This window comes from Accipiter gentilis, chromosome 13 (genome assembly GCF_929443795.1).
Source record: "Accipiter gentilis chromosome 13, bAccGen1.1, whole genome shotgun sequence".
Classification (NCBI taxonomy): Eukaryota; Metazoa; Chordata; class Aves; order Accipitriformes; family Accipitridae; genus Astur; species Astur gentilis.
Window position 1 is genome coordinate 29,780,837 of NC_064892.1, and position 21,937 is coordinate 29,802,773.

Genomic DNA, 21,937 nt, shown 5'->3' on the forward strand with positions numbered 1-21,937 from the left:
GTCGGTTGGGGTCAGCTGTCCCGGCTGTGTCCCCTCCAACTCCTCGTGCCCCCCCAGCCTGCTCGCTGGTGGGGTGGGGGAAGAAGCAGAAAAGCCCTTGGCTCTGTGCAAGCCCTGCTCAGCAATAAGGAAAACATCCCTGTGTTATCAGCACTGTTTCCAGCACAAATCCAAATCATAGTCCCATACCAGCTACTATGAAGAAAATTAACTCTACCCCAGCCAAAACCAGCACAGGATGTTAATACCTTTTCTAGGGAAAAGACTGCAGTGTGAACTTGCATCTTTTTAGAAGTCAAAGAATCGATATGTATATCAAGCTAAAGGTGTAAATTCATATCAAACCAGGCTTCATTCTTTCTACTACTCAAAAAACAATTGACTTTTAAAAAATACAGTCACACACTCCTTTGAGATGCAGTGCTATTCTTCCCACTAGTTCCTCCTTTTGTGTCTTCTCAAAAGATAATCTACTTTTCAAATGTTGTCTATGTGTTGTGTTGCTCTAGCTGGCTCTAAAGGACTGATGTCTACAACATTCATCCACAGTCCTTAGTAGGACAGAGAAATTACAATTTTTTTGCTTTGCTTTGGAAATTACTCCAAGCTAGCTGAATCAAGTAAGGCTTTTGTTCTTTATGCTCCTCAAATGTTTCTCTTATTCAGAGGTTAGCTTGCTGTTTGCTCAGGAGTCTAAGCCTAAGAAGTTATCAGGGAACCACAGGGATGCATGGAACGTTTAGGCAAAGAAACCAAAGAACTATAGATCATTAACTCTTTCAAAGCCGTCTAGCCTCAATTACTCAGTATTAATACCACATTTCTGTCTAAGTCATTGCCAGTGGAACACTGCCTTTATGATTATTCTCAGAGACGTATTTCTTCATGTAATGTTTTCATTATCATGACTGAATCTTGATTGTTGAATATCTGATAAGCTGGAGATTGGACTTTAAATGAGGTGCTTTCTCCTGTGATGAATTGCACAAACGAACCATATTGAAAGAACACTTTTGGATCGTGAAGTCAAGCAATAAGAAAATACTGGGATTAAATTGTCTCAGCAAATGCACTTTGTGCACTTGGTCTTTTTTCATTATGATTCTGGTTTTTTTCCCTGCAAAACTCTGTTCTTACCCATTGCACAGGGTATTGTACATGCGCTACTTGAGTAGTCATTGTCTCCAGGATTTTTGCCACATTTTCTGCACAGGCTGGAGAGTGAATAGTGAATGAAGCGGTCAGGAAGAGAAGGGATGTTCATTGTTAAAGAATTAAGGAGTAATAGAAAACTGTGTTGGGTGACTTTGTATCACACTGTGCCCCTCCGTATTCCTGAGGAAATCACTTAAATAAGATTTTTGATCAAATTAGTAGTTGTGTGTTGTTTATAATCTGGGACCTGTATCACAGAAGTGCTGAGTTTTCTATAACTGCAAAAATCAGTTGAAGCTGCTCTGAAGCCACTGATACTTTGAAGATACACAGTATTGAAAAAAAGGTCTTAGTTGCAATAGTACTGAGTGTAATAATAATAATCATAATAATTTTAAAAGGCCAGGAGGAAATTAATATTGATGTCTAAAAAGCATTATTTCATTAGCTTTTGGTAAATAAAGCAAATACCTGTTGAAAATTATTGTGAACCAGAGTATGGCACAGCTGCATACTTATCAAGACCCATCCATTGCATGCAGTGAATGAGGGTCCTATTCTCAAAAAGTGTATGATCATATAACTGAAGACTTTACATCACACGGAAGCTAGATTGCAAAGCTATATTGCAAAGTTAAGTTGCACAAGTAACAACTTTGTAGTACTTGACTTTGTAATGCGAGTATTCCTTTAGCACTTTGTAATATTAAATTAACCTAGAGAGTTACTTATTTGGGTGAAAATAGTAAAAACTACCAAGAAACTGCTGAATTTTATCCTTTGTAACATAGTCATAAGCTTCGAATTGGAGTGAAGTTAGGTTGCTGTTTTCACGTGAGTCTCTCCGTTTTCACTGTGGCTTGTCCATCTGTCATGTGACAGTATTCTTGGAAACAAAACACCAGGTTTCTTGGAATACCTGAAGACAAATCCTCCCATCTTGACAACTTAAATTATAGATACCAGCTCAGGGATCTTCAGATCAGTTTCAAAACTTTGACTTTGGCCTTTAAAATTGAAAAGAACAGTCTGAGCCACTTCTTCTGTGAAGACCACAGAAGAGAAAACTCATCATAAAATGGATGGTAGAGCAGTAAATTTGGGGACACCCCCCCCCCCCCCCCCTCCGAGTATCCTGCCAATGCAGTTGAATTAATTGACGGGTGGTTAGAACGAAAGGCCTTTGAGACAGCAGTGTTCTATAACAAAGGTGTATATTTTCAGTGCAAGAGATCCTATGATAACATTCAGTAATGTTGACTTTTCTTCATTATAGATAATAATAGCTCTAGATTTAATCACTGCGTCTGACAGCAGATATTGATACCACTATGACAAATGTTTGCTAATTAAATGGTTGTCTTGGTTGGCTTTCTGAGAGACCTGCTTCATATTCCACCTAGAAACATCTACACAGGAAATTAAAATTCAAAATAATGTTCTATAAATATTCTAGATTTGGTTCGGCTAAATTTTTCCTTTTCTTATCTTTTAACTTTCATTGGCAAGTAATGGCAATTGATGTCTAGCAGTATGTCTGCCTGTTTCCAAAAGATTGCAAATATCAGACTGATTCATGAATGGGATGCAGTGTCACCCGAGACAAAAAAAATTAGGGGGTGGTGGTAACTGAGGTTGAGATCTGATTTAAAATTTTCCTTTCTATACCTGTCTCTTCTGTACTGCTATGTGTTTTGCTTGAAAGTTACATCTGTGACTTAAGGTCATTGCTTTTGGTAATGTTTAATGCTCAGAATAACATGAATAGTTGTTTGATGATATTGGGGTTGCTGGGGGGTGACCTGCAGAAAGCCTGATCTGAGATTTGGTAAGCTATATTTTGTACCCACAAATTGAACATTAGCTGTCACTTGCCATCCATGGTGTGGCTTGCTGCAGCTCTTCAGATCCTGGATTTGAATTTGTCCTTGCCTTGTTGAGAGAGCAGAGGTTGAATACAGGGTTCTGAGATGTAGTTGAATCATACCTCGGTAGGATTTGAAAATTCCCTTACTTTGTTATGCCTTCATAATTTGGAATTTCTTATTGCCCCTCCTCCCTGATTTGTCGTATTTTGATCTGTGTGGCAAAGACAAATGCATATCGTGTATGAGTAGGAAGCTGAATTCAGTGGCATATCTTCTCCAAAACGTTCAAGTGGCAAAACTGCTCAAGGCCCATCACTTGAAAATGCAGCCTTTATTTCTGTGCTTCTGTGAGAGCTGCCTTCTTTAGACGCTTGGAACCAGCATATGTTGGCAAACGCACAATATAATGCTGAGCTGTTTTGAAAATGCGAGCCTACCCTGTCAGTTGAAGAATATGGGATATTTAAGCACACTTTGGGTCTGTGAATGCTGCTTTTCAAAATAACCAGGGGAGCTACTGTAAAAGCAACAGAACTCCTTTTTCTGTTTCCTTCTCTTTCTTTGAGCTAGGCAGATACTTCAGTGCATCCCCCAGAACAGCGAGGATTGCTCTCAAACTCAGATGTTGCTTACATAGTCTCAATTCACTTTTAAAATTGATCTGGCGATGGATCAGTGGAATTAAAATGAGAAATTTATGATTCACAAGACCTTTTGTACCACGGCTTAATGTTTTTTAATGGTGGACAAGCAATGGGCCAAAGCTTTTGATAGTTTCCTGTCAAATATTTGTTTGAAAAGAGACTACTACTTCTGGTCTGCTGGCTAGTTCTCATAAACCTTTAATGGCCTTTGCCAAAATAATTTATATAATGCACTCTAAATAGAATGATGTCATGCACTTCCAGTAACAGAAATATCCACAGTTGGGTGCATGAGTCTGGTCTAATATGATATTAACCAGTCATATTAATCGAGTTGAACAAAATACAAATAGTTATTAGATTGTCAAAATGTCTGCCTGTACTACACACTTGTACTGAGTATTCCAATGAGTGGATTTTTAATAAATAATCCAGTAAGAAGTCAGGCTCTTCCTCACTTAATGTAACCTCTTGGAAAATATTGTAACCACCAGTATCCTGAATTAATATATCACCACCTAACCCTTCACTTTCTCAGCTTCTGGGAAAACAGGCACAGTACGGTGCCCAAAAGGGAACCTTTAAGCAAAGAAACAGAGCTCCTGAAACAAAACATTTCTGTCAAACACTCTCTCATCACTGCTTGCAAATTTAAACCAGGTATCTGACTTGTGTCACTGGAGGCATAGAAAAGGCAAAAACACAGTTAAAGATGTATTTCTACCTTAGTACCTTGCATTGCACTTGAAAAAATGGGGACTGATGTGGATTTGAGGACACGCTTAACATGGACTACAGCTAAGCAGTTCAGCCCAGTTTAGAGAGTTAAAGCTGGAGTGATTATGAACTGAGTTTTCTTTTAATTGGGTTGTGTCATGTGTGCGACACTAAATGATATGTACTTGGCTGTTTTATGGAATATCTCAGTTTAATTTTTTTAAAGATATATACCACTGAAATACAGCAAATAATAAAGTATACATGTTTATGTGTGTCTTCCAGTGTGTAAGTTTAAAGCACACAAAAGATGTGCTGTCCGAGCAACAAATAACTGCAAATGGACTACCTTAGCCTCAATTGGAAAAGACATCATTGAAGATGAAGATGGTGTAAGTACTCTTCATATTTACCGTATTTTCCAAAGCTGTTTCTTCTTTATGGGGGAAAAAAAAAGGCTAAGCATAGAAATATTGCCATGTAACCCATTGGAGTTAACAGTAGGTGGTTATATTCCTGAACACTTTTCAAAGATTAACATGGTCTTTAGAACAAAAGTTACATTCCTGTCTCACAAGGCAAGTTTAGTATCTGTGGGCACTAGATTGCAGCCGTATTACAATATTTTAAAGGCCACATGCAGAGAAACTCTGAAGCTGGAGAATTGCTCCCAGAAGTTCCTACTGCTCTTAAGCAAAGGTGGTATTTTATGCTGTTACCATGCTGTTTTGGCAGTCTATTTTGTGTGCCCCTTACTGATAGCTGTTCCCCAGGATGCCTGTTTGGAATTCACTGACATGTGGGGTTTGTGTTTTTTTTTACTGATGAAAGCAGGAATTTTAAAATTAGCAGGAGAAATGACAAAAGCTTTTCAGAGGTTTATTATGATAGATGGGTTATTTTTACAAACACAACCTACGTATGTGCCACTGGTGTGAAACTTCTTCCTAGAAGGTTAGTAGTATGAGTGTCCTGAGTTGCCCACGGTATTAATGAGACAAAGAGTGCACTGAGTAAAGCTTTGCACTGCATTTAGGGACTGCTTTATAGAACTGTGACTTACCAGCCATGGTGAGGGTGTATGCAAAGCCACAGAGGTATTCTGCTGTCCTGCCTATTCTTCCAAATTTTAGTTATTTTAGTTGGTCTATGTCTTGTAGTCAACATTATGTGAATGGGTACTTACTTGTCTTACAGAGTCTCTAGATTTAACTGCCCCATTGTTTTGTGGTTAGTTGCTACCATAGTACCATGAATGGTTGAATGAGATGTGTCTCCCTTCTTCAGCTGTCACATTTTCTGCCTAGCGTGTGAAACATCACCATAGTCCACATTCATAGCTGTTGCCTTGTAAGCATCAGTGTCACTTATCCTGGTCAGCCATACCTGCTTCTTTGATGAAAGGGTAGAGCTGTGGGAAATAGTTTAAATCCACCAATATTTGAGAGACAAAAGCCTCTAATTTCTATTTCTGAGTATTTAACTTTTATGACTACTTGTTCACAGATAGCTATGCCTCACCAGTGGTTAGAGGGTAATCTGCCTGTCAGTGCCAAATGCGCAGTCTGCGACAAGACTTGTGGCAGTGTTTTACGCCTGCAAGATTGGAAGTGCCTTTGGTGTAAAGCTATGGTAGGTGCAATGAATCACATCCAAGCGTCTGTGATTTTGCCAGCTTTATTGCTCGCCATTAGTTTTATTTTGTCATTTCATAACTGTGCTTTTGGATTTAGTAGGAGCAGGCAGCTTGTGCAAACTCAGGTCTCTCTAATGTTCATAATTTCTCATGACTGTCATACTTGCTTCAGTTAATTTTTAATACACCCACAGATGCAGCTTTTCTTTAATAGATGTTGTCATCCAATGTGTTTTCTCTGCCTTCTCCTGACTGATGACTGAAGGTTCAGATGTCTGTTCCGTATGCGTGATAATCATATGTTAATTTCTTGTATCTTTTATTGCAGATATTGCTGTAATAATATTTTAGTAATATCAGTAATAGAAATGTTTGTTATATTAGTATTGATGTAGAAATATTTTTAATACCTCAAAATCTTGAAGTTCCCTTCTTCAGGACACTCTGTAGGTTGCAGATTGAAATTCTATAACATGCTATCGCTGCTTCCCCAAAATACAGTTTTCTCTTAATTTTTTAACTTGTCTAAAAAGATAGGTTTCATATGCTAGGGTATAGAAGTGGAAAGTCAGCAGGTTTCTTCTGGTTGAAGCTTTCGGCATATAGACGTCTGAGGCTCTGTGTGTAGGCAGTGGGAAATGATCGGCATCTCCAGAGGCGATTTGAAATTTAGGTGAAGTGCAGCACCCTCTGCATGTGCCTGTTTTTCCAATAACTATGGAAGACACCTCTACAACACATAGTTTATGGGACCCACCTTTGGTGGGCTGCTCTGGCTTGGTATGTGTGCTAGCTTTAGTGCAGATAGGTCTTCCAGAACAGCCAGGTGGACCAGGCAGGTACAGAGCTGTCGGTTTGCATGTGCACAGTGTGCCTGCTGCCTCCAGCACGGATTCTGGCTGCTGGGAACTTGGTCCTCCCTTCCTCGTGGATGGAGGTAAGCGATTCCCTTGAAAGGATGATTCATATCTGCTATAGGGGTAGCTGAAGTACTCCAAACTTAAATTTTGCAGAATGAGTATCAAGCTGTTGTGGTTGACCACTCATGGGGTTTTTTTCCAGTCTCACTCTTCTTCCCTCTACACCTAAATGTTATATATTAGTCCATTTTTGTTACATAGATACTGCATCAGTTACACTTTCACCCTGAAATTCCACTGTAGGGAAGTAATTTTTTGTTTCTTTTGTAGGTTCACACTGCCTGTAAAGATCTGTATCCTCGTAAATGCCCACTTGGCCAATGTAAGGTATCGATCATACCTCCAACAGCACTAAACAGTATAGACTCTGATGGTACGTAGTATTGTAGTGTGTTCAGTGGTAGTTCTGGACTTGCAGTGCCTAGTGAGATCTGTATAACTAAACAAGGCTAAAATCATTCTGCTGAGCAGGTGAATGCAGTCTTCAAATTTAGAGAAAAGTATAATTTTCTGTGTAGCTTTTCAGAAGATTATTTAACTGACATGATTTAAAAAATGTTTTTGAAAGTTCCCCCACTAGAAATTTTCTCCCATTTTATTTATGACTCTTGGAAACTTTTCAAGTGAATGACCAGAGTCCTCAGATGAAGTGGGCTGATGCCTGCCTGGCATGCATCACTCATTCTGTGAGTTCTCAAATTTTGGATAACTTCGCTTAATGCAGAGGTAAGCTAGCTGAATGGCTCAGATCCACCAACTGCTTTACCAGGCTAAAGAGAGGAATTGCTTCCACAGCTTGTCTAAATTTCTTTTAAATATAAGCAGTGTAAGAATCCTGCAACACACAGACAAAAACCCAGCAAATCTTCACAACTCAGAGGTGCTCTTTGGTGGCTCAGGACAGAGACGTGTGAGCAGTGAGACTGCACTTAAAGGCAGGGAGTGAATTTAATAAGGAGTAGAATCTAACTGCTTTAATTTTATAGGTTGTGTGGCAAATGTAGACCAACAACTTTAACACAGTTTAATGAATTCTGTTGTATGAAGTTAGTACAAGGATTGTTTATGCTGTTTATATTCGCTCTACTTACTTGCTATGTCTTAGACCAGAGCGTCATGCTGCCATTTATTATTCATGCTAGGAAGATTGTTCCATATGTGAAATTATTTTTCTTGGCATCTAAATAAATTAATCAAACCTTATTTTAAATTATACATTATGATAATGTGGAATTAAATTAGCATCCTTTAACGCTAGTTTTTTTATTCGTAGCTCTAGTAATTGAAAACAACATAGTTGTTTTAATATTGCCTGAAACCAATGTCAAAACCTATACCTGTGATGTCTGATTTTGCAGTGTTGCTGAGAAACCACTACTTCCATAGACAGGTCATGTTAGTGACAACAGTGTCCATTAATACTACTTACTAAGGGCCTTATAGAAAGCCTGCTGTAATTTCTTAAGACCCACATTGACTTTAATAAACTTTGGATCACAGCTGAAGGTCTGTTGTTCAGTGATTCTGGTATAATTAATGGCATAACTTCAGTCTGAGAAGAAAGTTCTCATGCAAAGTCTCACCTGGGAGCAGCTGAGTACAGTAACTTTTAAGATCTGTGAATACTCTTAGGAAGCTCATACACATGTGGATGATCCAGTTCAACTCAGTAAGGTTAAAGAAAAATCAGATTAAAAACCAAACACTTGTAACTGAAATATGTATTTAATTATGAGATAATCTGTGAAGATGAGATTTGAGAAGTATTCTAAAAGGTTAATAAACTTTTTCACTGTGGAAAAGCAATAAAGCTATTGTCTTCAGGATTTTACTAAATCTAGGCACTGAAAATACCAGAAAGGAAAAAAAGAACTCGTAAATCTTGAGCAATTATGTTTTCCTTGCAGGGCTAATATTCAGTTTAGCATTTACATTATGCATGATAAAATGTACTCCTTTTGTCCTTCATCCCTTTCTTCCTCTTTCCCATGATTTCTTTTTGTGTTGTTCATATTAGAAAGCCTTATTTATTTCATTCTTTCTAACTATGTTCACAGGTTTCTGGAAAGCCACATGCCCGCCATCCTGTGCCAGTCCTCTTTTAGTTTTTGTTAACTCAAAGAGTGGAGACAATCAGGGAGTAAAGTTTCTTCGTCGATTCAAACAGTCGTTAAATCCAGCTCAGGTGTTCGATTTAATGAATGGAGGACCTCACTTAGGGTAATGACCTTGGAAATCTTGAGCAATCCTTTTCACAAGGGAATTTAGTGCAAAGTATAGTGTTGTGTTGTCCCCTCGTTGCTATAATTCTATCACCGATATTTACTGTGACTTCCTAGTTAAAATCGAAGAGATAACAGAATTTCAGGATGAATTCCGGTGGGTGAAGGGATCGTAGGGTAATATTTTGTTTTTAGGAAAACTCACAAAACTTCAAACCCAATGCCTATTAGCCCAAGTGTTTTGTGGCTTTTTGCTAGCTTTGACTTCTGTTAACTGGTAAGGTTCAAAACCGTTACAAATGTTTAGATGCTTTCCTGAATCAGGGCCTTAATGCACAGTTGCCCGGGTGCTATTCTTCCATTTCGTATGAGTAATTCAGATATTCCTGTGACTTTGTTGTGAACAGCTTTGGAATAAAACTATTGTCTGTATGTACTCTGTATCTTTTTGTACTCTGAACACAGATGTCAGCACAGGAGTCTGCACTGGGTGATGGAGGAGTACACTAAAACTTTTGTCATCTGAAAACTACATTCAAAATATGATTTAGGCAACATATGCAAACAGTCAAGAAAATGAGCATCTCGCAAAATTTGGAGCAAGAACACAATTAAAACCATCAGGCATTCTACAAAATCTAAGGGCTGATTGTTGGAGAGATAGGGATGAAATTTGCATAGTGGTGGCCACAACCCAAGCATCTTTGCGCATTCATAAAGATTAAATTTATGCACATTTTTCTGTTGCCTAACTTAATTCCATTCAGATGTAGCATTGTGGTTAAATGGCCTATTAATATCAGTTACAACAACTAGAAACAGTAATTTTTGTACTCTTAAAGATGCAGAATTATGCTTGCATGACAAAAATGGAGACAAAACAAATGCAAAAAATTCAGTTCAAACAGTGGGCATGTAATACATATATAATGGAATACAGCTGTGGATTTTTATAATTAGTACTACGTTATGGACATGTTATATTAACTCTTTAAGTTGTAATACTCTTTTCATCATAACCCTGAAAATCTGAATTTAATCTAAGTTGCTTTTGGCTAACGTTTTGTACATGTCATTATAATGACAGATAAAAATCCATCTTAATTGGAGAGACAATTTTTGGGAGAGGACAGTCTGAAAAATATGTCTGTCTGTTTGCAAGTTCTCTTGCTTCATATAGTTGTACCTAACAGCAGCATGGTTCAGGAGGCTCACTCCAGTTTTGCACAGTAATCGTAGGTCAGGTCGTTTGCTTTTAAATATTTTTCCCAAACAGTTTCCAAAGAGAGGTCCTTAGCAGTTATTCAGTCAGGTCGTGCTGATGTCTTCTTTTTTATAGTTGATCTAAAGAGCAGAGTTGCATTCTTGGAGACAGTGTATTTCTAGGGGTTTTCTCCCCTTTCTCAGGGTTGGAGAAATTGTTCTGGTATCAACATTTTTTTCCTTAAATATCTGCACCTTTTGTTGTGAATAGGTATCTGCCTGTCATATGCAAGTGATACTATTTTCTTTAGAAAAAATATAAATGCTTCAAAAATTTGTGATCTTAATACGTTGCTTTTTAGAAGTAGTTGTGAGATTACACATATTCTGGAAAATAACATGCATTAAAAATAAACATCTTTATTTTTATGATTTTAAGAGTTTATACTTTCCAATTCTTCTTTGTTTTTTTTTAAGTTTAAATCCCTGTTGTTTTTACCTCTTGGCTGTTTCTTCACATCTCATTCCCCTTTCCTCTGTGTCTCACCTTTCTGCTTGTTCTGTCTCTCTTGTCCTCCTTTTCTGTACTGCCCAAGCGTTGTATCCTGGAGGTGTTAAAAGCCAGAGAACAGGAGGAAGAGCCGTAGAAAGCTAAAGCAGGATACGGCTTTAATGATCTAATGCGAAATACTTGTATTATTTTCTTATATTGTTGTGATCACCTTGTGTAATAATTACCTCCAAAGGTCCTTGCATTTAGTTAGTCAGGCATTGGCAAAAGCCCACGCATATTGTGGAGCACATCCTGTTGTTGTGTCTTAACCTCTTCTCGTGAAAAATCCCCAGTGGTGCCTTGTGCTTCTGCCTGAAGTGGGAAGCATAGAGCAGTTGCAATTTCATAGCTTAGAAATTTCTAAAAATATTAATAAAATTCATCAAATAATATTAATAAAATCCTGAAAACAATATCAAGGGAATTTTTTTAAGTAAAACTTGGCATGTTATTTATCAGAAATGTCAGTATAAGTGGAATATACAGCAATAGAAGGGATGCAGATAGGTTTATTAAGTAGATGGTTGTATCCGCATATCCCAGAATGTTAAAAGAAGGACCATAAAGGTGCCGTGCACCATATTTTCTTGTAACAGTTGCTAATGAATATAACTGCTGTCTCATTAATGGATGTGACTGGCTCTAACAGGCTGCGTTTTCTCTGCAGTCTGCGGTTATTTCAGAAGTTTGACAACTTCAGGATTCTTGTGTGTGGAGGCGATGGAAGCGTGGGTTGGGTCTTGTCAGAAATTGATAAGCTCAGCTTGCACAAACAGGCAAGTGTGCTTACTTACTTTCCTTGACTATACTGACTAGGCTTAAGTTTGTATGCTTACTTTTCGTTGACTTGGTTCTTTGTCATATCTCTCTATACGGGCCAAACTCAATGGCTACTCTTAAAGGAAAATTTTCACTGCTGTAAACAGGACAAGTTATATCGGGATTGCACAATTTGATTTACAAGCTTTAGATACCATCTATATAATTAACATTTGTTGCTTGAAATAAGAAGCATTTGTAATAGTTTGTACTTTTTCTTCTAGTTTTCAATAGTAGATTTGCTCCTGTGTTGTGTTTCAGTGTCAGTTGGGAGTGTTACCCCTTGGTACTGGAAATGACCTTGCTCGTGTCCTTGGTTGGGGAGGATCCTGTGATGACGATACGCAACTTCCTCAGATATTGGAGAAACTAGAACGAGCCAGCACGAAAATGTTAGACAGGTAAACCTAAATGTGCATAGATAGGATTTATCATGAGATTCAAATTGTATGTTTGGGTTTCTGATGGCCTAAATCCATCTTGGAGACTTAGTTTTCAGTGGATTTGGTTTTTAGGGTGCCAATCATAGTCATGAGGGAAACTGAGATAGTAATGGGGACAGCTCTTCAACGTCCTTTTAAACTGAAGAGTCAGAGGGGAGAACGGTTGATGAAACTAGGAAGCATTTTGTCCAAAGATGAACGAAAGGCGACAGTTTGTTGCCTAACTGATGAAGCTGCATAACTGCCTCTTACAAGAAGTTGTGAGCATTAAGAAATCGTACAGATTCACAACCATTTGGGGCAGTTTTATGGACTCCATGCACGCTATTAAATACCATTAAAGGTAGCATCTTTATTTAGGAAACACCTGAGCTCTCTGTCCTTGGATGTGGGGAGAACTCACATTGTGTGCGCTCACCCTTCATATAATTTCCTGAGGCATCAGCTGTGGACAAGATGGTGGGCTAACTGGATCTTTGGCTTGATCCACTACTAATATTTCTGTTTGAGGCATTTTCTTAGTCAAAACCAAGAGATCTTCCCAATCCTTGTCTTGTGTGGTTTCCATCCATAAAGCAAAAGAACAATCTCCATTTAAAAAAAAGATAAGATGACGGACATGTCATTCCAATGAAGGTGTAACACCCTGGTTTTGAGAGGAGTATTTCTTACTTTGTTCCTTTCTCTCATGGTTTTTTCTGTTCTTGTTCCAGTTACAAACTCCAAAATGTCATCAAAGGGGATTGTATTTTAGTTGTGTTTTTTTTATGAAATAGAGAAACGAGTCCTTTCTTATTTTAAGCTTTTCTGCAGACTACTTGATTGTTTTACAGCAAAGTATCTAGAGAAATGCTTGTTACTGATCCTTAGAAATGTTGGCCTGGGCATTCTGAAAGATTCATAGATTAAATCATGTTTGCCTTTTTCTGTACTGGAAAAGCCCTCAGTTTTATTTTTTGCTCTAATTTCAGTAGACTTGCTCCCAAGGCCCTCTGCAGTGATTACCTGTTCTTTTCAGCAGGCTTTGAAGGATGTTGCTATTAGCGGTTTCATACTATCTATGCTGTAGAGTACTGTCCTTTACCGGGGGGGGAGGGGGGGAATAAATATATATGTCAATGAAGATACTTCACCATTTGCTTTGTTCTCATGCCTGCCTCCCCTAGTCGAGATGAAAAGCTAATGTTACCTTAGAGGTTTTTCTCTAGGAACACATCTATTTTCCTTTGACTTCTGCAGTTAGTTTGCACAAATTCTTTGATATTATGAATGTTTTGTTGGAAAATACTTGTCGCCTGCATTGAATGTCCCGTGATTTGTTCACAAGTATGGCTCATCATGAAATCACTAACAAATAATCTGAGCAATAAATAATATCAATTATTTTACCCATATGCAATTAGCTTACAATGAAAAATTAAGCTGCTTTTTTTAAACAAGTTTTTCTGTGTAGCAATGAATTTTTCTTTTGCTGATATGTTAGAGAAAAGATAAAACTAACAATCTGGAAACCTAAAAGCTGTTATGTTTCTTTCAGGTGGAGTATAATGTCATATGAACTGAAATTACCAGCAAAGCCTTCTATTCTTCCAGTGACTGCAGAAGAGTCAGAGGAATGCCAGGTGGACTTTTACTTTTGTTTTGTTTCATATGCTTTGAGCTTCTGGGATGACAATATTTATAATTGAAGCACATGCATGAAAGATAGAAACAGATGTTTTGTGATCTGCTAACCGAACTGAGTTAACATTTGTTCATGGAGTGTATCTCAAGTAATTAGGGTTTCCAGTTCTGTACTATTTGCCAAAAAATGAATGAAGGTAAGGAGTCTTCAGCAGAGTAATCAGAAAAATTTATTACTGAAAAATATGTATTTCATTACGTATGTGTTATAAATTAGGTTTTATATATTATATATTTTCATAAGAGCATACATTATAGTATGATATTAGTATGCCATATAATAACATTATATATTTAATATAATTATTATATATAAGAATGTGTTATATATTATTTCATATATCATAGTATGATTTAGTGTTATGTTATTGTATAATAATATATATACTATAATAATATATATAAATGTATAAAATATATTTTGATATCTATATAAAAGCAAAATGTTTGCTATCTTGAGTTTGGAATAAGCATTGGAAAAACCCCAACATTTTGAAGGCAAGGGTTGTATTCTGAAAGAAAGAAAAGAGGCTTTTTGCTGCTTGAGTTAGATCAGGTGATACCACCCAACTTTCTGTTTGCTCTTTTGGAGAGCTCAAAATCATAAGTGACCTTAAAGAAAAGCTTAGTGTGTCTTTCAGACTAGATTTGAGCTTGTACTATCTGATGAGGTTTAGATTTTGTGAGAGAGGGAGATGCTTTAATCAAATTAATTGGCATGAAAGGTCTGACTAAAAATAAGAAAATAATATATTCCTAAGAAAGTTAATGCATATCAACTTCAGCTCAAAAGTACTTGAGAAGCAATAATTAATCAGCAGGTTCTTGAATAATTTAATAATTCAGGCTGGTTTAATTGGCAAGGAGGTTATAACCTTTGACAGCTTGCTGGATGTAGAGATGCAAAAAGGCTTGTGCTCCACTGGCTGGGATTTTAACGGGGTTGCTTTGCACACAGCTCTGTTTCCAGCGTCAGCAATGCAGACCGAGGCTTTATATTCTCTAATTTTTCAAGACAGTTAAAATTTTCAAGTGTCTCTTCATCTTGTAAAGGGAAAAATACACTTTTTGTTCTACTTAGTTCTGGCTTTGGAATTGTGTTTAGCCCATCCTGAAAATGGAAGGAACTGCTCATATAAAACGTCTTTTTTGCAAAATCAGTTCTGTAGGCTATAGTTACCTGCCATTACTCTAAGTTGGACAAAGCCGTTTTCTTTTGAGTACCCTGCTCAATCTCTATTTTATATGGTTTTTTGCATCATTTATTGAATTATGATATCTCAGAAGAAGAATTAACCTTACAGCAAGTAATGTATTAAAGCGCAGTTCAAAAAGTAAATGAAAGTACATATCCAATTCTTTTTTTTTTTCTTTTTTTTTGGGGGGTCTTTCCTCCAGTTTCAGGAGACTTATTTCAATTGGTTTGCTTCCAGAAATCATATACTGATGTTTGAACAGTAGTAGTTCATTCTTACAGATCAGATGGTTATGTCTTGGTTTTTTCACTTGAAATGAAAACTGATTTACTGTCAGAGTTCTACAACTAAGGCTGGGTTTTCGGAGAAAAAAAAGGGTATATCTGCTTGCTCCATATCAAGGGCACACTAAGAGATTTTAAGAGATTCTTAATGGACGCTGTCAGAAAATCTCAGAACAGCATTTATTTTTAGCTTTAGATTTGGAATTTGGTTAGAATTTTCTTTTAAAACTGAGGTTTGGATCCATATCTATTTTGAGACAGGTTATAGTGTGTGAGAATGCATTTCTGATCCATTCCAGAGTATTTCAGACCTTATAATTCTTCTGTGCAAGAAAAGACGGACAGCGCACACATTCATTCTCCCAAATGTTCCTGTAAAGACTAAGCCCTAAATGGTTTGCTCCTTAAGGATTCGTTCTGGTAACATGATACCACTTTAGCAGCCTTTGTCAGTAGTAAGGGGTAAGAGCCCATCTGACAGTAAAAAGAAAATCCAGGAATATAACTGCAAACTTATTTATTCTTAGTTGAGCAGCTTAGTTTGAGGGAAGCTTGTTTTAGAAATAAAACATATTAGATTATGATAATTGAGGTTGTTATAAATCTAAAAAGAAGGTAGATTTTTTTTTTTCTGCCTCATGGACTATTTTTTAGCCTAGAAATAACCTACTGTTTTCTCTACAGGAAAAAGAGAGCTGTGGATCAAGTTCTCAGATTCAGTGTTACTTTGAATATTAAAAATCTGGTACATAAAATACAGTATGCAGGTAGAATCTGTATTGCCAGCTCCTTGTCCTTGTATTAGATCTGAAATGGAAATTGTGCTATTTTTAGAGGTGTTTTAACTCACTACTTGGTGTTAAACTGCTGAAACATGTGGAAATTGAAGTCATCTTTCTGTTTTCAGATATCTGCTTATGAGGACTCAGTTGCTGCTCATCTTGCAAAAATTCTCAATTCTGATCAGCACTCAGTTGTTATATCATCTGCCAAGTGAGTTGATTGGTTTTATGTATGATGTGTGGGATAAATCCCCTGTGTAACATCATCACCATAATAACCTTCTGTCTAAGCCTGATTTTCTTATGGCTGCCCTGACTGGCTTGGCTTAATATAACTTGATTTATATCTTTTAGAGCGGATGTTTTTTCTGCAAAATTTTTATATGGTACTATTGTAACGGATGTAATTGTAGCTTAATACTAAACACATCAACATTAAAAAATATCAAATATTATTAAAATAAAGTGATTTTTAAATGACTCCAGCGTGCAGCTTAAATATGACACTTACTAATGTGAATATGTGATCTACTTCACATTACATTTCTCTGGTTTGTTTTATGCATATTCATATCTTTCAGAGGACAAACAACTTCACCAATGTGAAGCAGAAATTCAGGCTAGGTAGCTTTGTCACAGCTCTGTCTATATCAATTCAATCAATAGTGGTCTTAGACAATGTGGTTTTTTCCCCAAACTGAAACACTTAAAAATGAGAGGTAATTACTTGGCAAATCACAGACATCATCTGAAATCAGAAGTATTCTGTGTATACCTTCTCTGTTAAAAAAAAATCTTATATTTTGTAATATGCAAAAGACCAGTCGTAGGATCTTCAAAAATACATCTGAATGTCATTACACCTCTTTTTTTTTTTTTTTTTTCCTGCTAAAAGCAAGTTAATAAAATTTCATTTTTAAAGCACACATAGCACATGTTGAAAATTAAACTGCAGGATATTATTATAACAACTCCAGATTCTAAATTGGGTCTGTATCTTGTTAAATCTATTTAATTTTTGTCAAATAAATTTCAATCAAATGAACAGTACTAAGCAATTATCCACACCTCGTTAGTAAGCTTGCTGTCTGTCTGCAGTGTAGGTAATAAGAACCAAGTCTTTCTCTGATTTACACAACGAAAATTCATTGCAGCCTCTGTAATTTGCATAGCTACGCCTCAGGGTCAGCTGTGGTTCAAAAGCATGAGCTGTGCAATGGGATGTGTGTGGCCATATGCTTTCATCTAAGAAGTGTTCCATTAAAGTCAGTAGATTTTCTCCATGGTTTCTAGGCTCCATCTTTGCATGGGAGTTTGCAAGACTGTGTTTGAAGTTATCAAAGTGAATGTAAGTTTGCTAACTCCTCTGGTACGGGAGGTGTGCAAGCAAGGGAATGGGTAAAGTGAGTCGTGCTTATTTCAGTTCCTAGAAATAAGAAACTTAGATACAACGTGCGCGAAGGCTTAAATAAAAGGGAGGAAGAGTTTTTCTTTTAAAGCACATCACTTGAATTTTGCAAGTCATGGAAAAGAGTATCATCTGCTTTGGAAGTATGATCACAGAGTTCAGTTTCCAACATGAATGACGTATAGCAGTATGCATATAAATAAATTGCCATAAGAATTTAATATTCAAAACATATCTATTTTATTTCATTTGATTTCTTCCCTCTCCCTCTCCTTTTTTTATCTGAAGAATATTATGTGAAACTGTAAAGGACTTTGTTGCCAAAATAGGGAAGACTTACGAAAAACCAATGGAAAATGCAGAGGAAGCTGATGCCATGGCCATTAAAGTAAGACTATGACTGTGTTCTGGTTTAAAGTTGTGGGGTTTTTTAAGTTTATAGCTCATGGGTGTTTAATTTTAAAATGCTTCAGGATGCCCAGCCTGGCTTTCATTTCACCCAGTGACTTTAAGATTCTTCTCTTCTTATTCCATAGAACAGTTACTTCCAAACCATCTTTTAACCCTAAGATCCCTATAAACTCTGTTTAAACTTTTTTCCTTCACAAAGGATAAAGTTCATGGTAACGTATGTAGAGATAAAAGGAAATATTTTACATTAGGAGTTATACTTTTAGGGATTAAGTTAGCTACAGGAAAACAATGGGATAATAAAGGAGGAGTGTGCTGGAAGAATGAAGGGAAGAGAGACTACAATGTTAAAAATAATGGTTTGAGCTGCAAATTGTAGAGATCATGTTGCAAAGGCATTGGAAAAAAAAAAACCCAGAAGGATTTGATCTGAGGCACAAAATTTACATGAGTGGAAAAGAAGAAAACAAAATCACTAGCAATCCCAGGGTCAGGAAATGTACTTGCTAAATGGCAATTTGTGGTTCGCATTTCTATTTGGTGCACATTTTAGAAAACAAATTTTTCTTTTTTACTGTTCCAAGACCAGACAGTGTTGGTTTCCTTTCCCTTAAGCACAGGGAGAGCAACTGCTTAGTGATGGGTAGAAGTGTTGGACTGTGTTTGATTCTGGCTTGAGCCTCTTTGCTCTGTGACAACTCACTTGCTTAAATGTACAACTGTGTTGCAAAAACAACCCCGTGTGTTACAGTCTAGCGGCTAGACATGTCCCTATAGATTACCTCTCCAAATTGGGGTACTGACCACCCATAATTTCTTATAATGCATGGTAAGGGCAAATCCGTGATCGTTCTCTGTGCTGCAGGCCATTGGGAGAGGAGTAAGATCTAATCTGTACCCTAGTTAAGCACGGTGTGTTATTTTAATCTGAGTGTAGCCGGGGGGGGGGTGGGGGGGGGTGGGTTGTTATAATTGCTCTAATCTGGTTGGGTATCACAGGCTATGTCTGCAAAAACACTGTGCAGACCTACTCGTAATCTGATATTCCAAAACGTTGAAACTAGGTTTGGATTTTACATAAACAATTACATAGGCACTTGGGACACCAACAATTTTAAATATAATCTGGTACTTAATTTCCTGAAAATGTTCACACATTTGCTGTTTTTTTGGTGTGTGCATATTCTTTTCCACTTTGTCTTAGTGCTCTGAGTTAAATGAGAAGCTAGACCTATTGCTCCAGGCTCTTCACACAGAAGCCCAGGCTGCTCCCATTCTCCCAGGCATCACTCCCCCCATTGTGGAAGAAGAAGCAGAGGAGTTTTCAAGTGAAGAATCCTTGTCTGAAAGTAAAGAGCAGTTAGCGGAGTGTGTCTCAAAGTCTTCCACCCAGAAACTCTTCAAACCAAGGGAACAGTTAATGCTCCGGGCAAACAGCTTGAAGAAGGCTGTGAGGCAGATCATTGAACAAGCAGAAAAAGGTACACATCAGCAACATTTTGATCCTTACTGATAGAATAATGATGCTTTTTTTTTTTTTAAACGAGCATGAATTTTCAATATTAAAATTTGATTTCTACATTCTTACATAGATAAAATTATGTGCTTATTACAAACTGCAAGGAAAAGAAATGCAGCTTGTTTGGATGTTGATGACTGTCTGCATATATGAATACATATGTATGCACGTGTGTACACACATAATAGTGTGCTTCTTTTCTAACTATTATCTTCCACAAAACGAAAATTTCTGGTGGCAAATCTTCATCAATGGGCAAAGGATTGCTAGGCTCTTTTTCACTGAATTGGCAATAGAAATCTTTTGTTAATATTTTTAAAATTAAAGCAACAGAAAAAAAGAAGCTAATTTTCCACATGTGCAATTTTTCTTTAAAAAATCTTACAACTTTCTATCTTTTTTCTTAATAAGCAGTTGTGGATGAGCAGAATGCTCATAGTGAAGAACAAGTGAACCAGTCTCCGCTAGAATATAGCAAAGAGTTGGATGAATCCAAAGAAGAGGAAAAAGAGGAAGATACAAAGGAACTTGAGTCCCCATCAAGTGAGTAGATTATGAATGAAGTAAATTAAAATTGTGTTCTCCTAATAGCTGCATTATGAAGCATAGTTGACTCCATAATTAAAAATACTAGCATCCTGTTTCACTGAAAACTAGTCACAAATTTTAATAGATTTGGAGAAATAAAAAGTTAAGGGAAAAATGCAGGAGATGAGATGAACAGTCTTTTGGAATGTATTTACAAAGCTGAGAAGGTATTTGTTGGGGAGAGAAGTGCCTGCATTTAATCCATTGTTTGTGCTCACCTTTCTACGTGAACCTGAGCAGGGACTAGAGCCTAGATAATGCTGGCAATAGCATGTCTCAGTCATAGGCATTTTAAGGGCATATTATGGGAATTTCTGTCAGTCACTTCTGTTGAAGGGGTTTCAAATATTTAGTCATTGTATTGAGAACAAACCCCTGATGTCTCAGCTGGGAACTTACCTTGACAAAGTTATTGGAGTTATTGGAACAGAGAGAATGAATATTTAAGTCTTCTATATGAAGTGGAACAGCACAAAGCAAGATAAAATATAATAGAAACTGGAGCATAGAGGTCTCCTGAGAAGTGGCAGTACTAAGGTCATGCCCTTTAGTTGTCTAATCCAGAACAGAAATTCGAACCGAGGTCTTTGACATCCTAGAGCTCCTTCTCGTGAAAAATTTCTTGCGTTGTTGTCCCAAATACACATGGTTAGTCCAGCTAGTTCCTTGCAGCTGTTGGCTGCTGGATAACAAGCCATATAGCAAGCCACTATACCAAGCTACTCTTGCTTTCCAAGGCGGAGAGCCTCCTACCTGCTCTGTCCTTGGTCGGATGGACTTTATCAGCTGCTGCTAAGCGCTCCTGCTTTCCCATAGGAGCATCATTCTGTCCTCACTGTGTGGCTCTGCAGGTTACTCTCCAAAAAAAGGAAGACAGCCTGGGTAGCCTGTGCTGAGTTTTAAAATACAACAGAAAGAACCCAGCTGTATTATTTGTATCGCTAATTGTACAAAGCAATCAGAATACCGAGTGATCTGAGTTTAAAACAACTTGCTTGGAAGGTAGCATTTTCATAAGTAGCCCATTTTGTCACAAAGCTTTCTATTTTGGCTATTCAGTGTTTAGTTACTCTGTGTAAAATGATATTTAGAGAATAGTCATCTCCTGAAATAGCATAGTACTAATTCCCACATTCAAATGATAGGGTAAAATCTCTCCTTCACGCGTCCTTATGCCAGCGAGTGGCTCCAGTGGAAGAAAGAAGTACGATTCGTCTATATGGGACCCTCACTTTCCTCGTCCCTTGCATGGTTTTGGCACTAAGCCAATACAGCCAGAGGTCATGTTTGGACATTTTCCATCACAAATGTCAGTACTGCATTTTGTGTTGACTGGTAGTTCATGTGCCAGGGTTGTTCAAGAGTCTCAAGCTGCATAGTAGTTTTAGGAAAGCTGCTTCTTCCTAAAGGTGGAAAGTTCAGTCTTCACCATATCATCAAACTGGACAGTGATGCACTGCAGGTGAGGTCTCGAGATGTTCTGTGAGTCATGGAGAAACAGTGGTAGCTGGTGGACAGTAAAACCCATCCTCTAGATATTTGGTGAGCAGCCTCCTGGGGCAAAATGAGCAAAGTTATTTGGGATTTGCATCTCCTTCTGTCACCCTAAACCACACCAACATCCTCAAAAGTTGTCGTCCTCAAGAGGCACTGCTCTGAAGTTGGTGCCTGTGTTGGTAGCTCCTACCTTACGAATACGACATTAGTCTGTTGGGGCTTCTGTTGATTCAGAATCTCACATTTCCTTTTCTCCAGAAATGGATGTCAGACTTTCTCTGGTGATTGTCTCTTCATTGGCCCTTCTCCTTTTCCCTTCATTATAGGAATCGATGCTTGTTGGTTGTCCAGTTTCAATAGTAGCTCATAGCAGGCCCTGTGGATGACCC

General features: G+C 37.4%; 1 protein-coding gene across 3 annotated transcripts in view; it reads left to right on the top strand.

Moving 5' to 3' along the window:
- Window positions 1-21,937, top strand: part of DGKH (diacylglycerol kinase eta) — a 163,577-nt gene that overhangs the window by 113,336 nt on the left and 28,304 nt on the right. For all 3 annotated transcript variants that reach the window (XM_049815766.1, XM_049815765.1, XM_049815764.1), the window contains 11 exons: window positions 4,670-4,776; window positions 5,891-6,016; window positions 7,211-7,313; window positions 8,998-9,160; window positions 11,586-11,694; window positions 11,999-12,138; window positions 13,718-13,802; window positions 16,251-16,336; window positions 17,822-17,921; window positions 19,149-19,425; window positions 19,878-20,006. In XM_049815766.1, coding sequence (XP_049671723.1) covers window positions 4,670-4,776; window positions 5,891-6,016; window positions 7,211-7,313; window positions 8,998-9,160; window positions 11,586-11,694; window positions 11,999-12,138; window positions 13,718-13,802; window positions 16,251-16,336; window positions 17,822-17,921; window positions 19,149-19,425; window positions 19,878-20,006 — 1,425 coding nt within the window. The remainder of the gene's footprint in view (window positions 1-4,669; window positions 4,777-5,890; window positions 6,017-7,210; window positions 7,314-8,997; window positions 9,161-11,585; window positions 11,695-11,998; window positions 12,139-13,717; window positions 13,803-16,250; window positions 16,337-17,821; window positions 17,922-19,148; window positions 19,426-19,877; window positions 20,007-21,937) is intronic.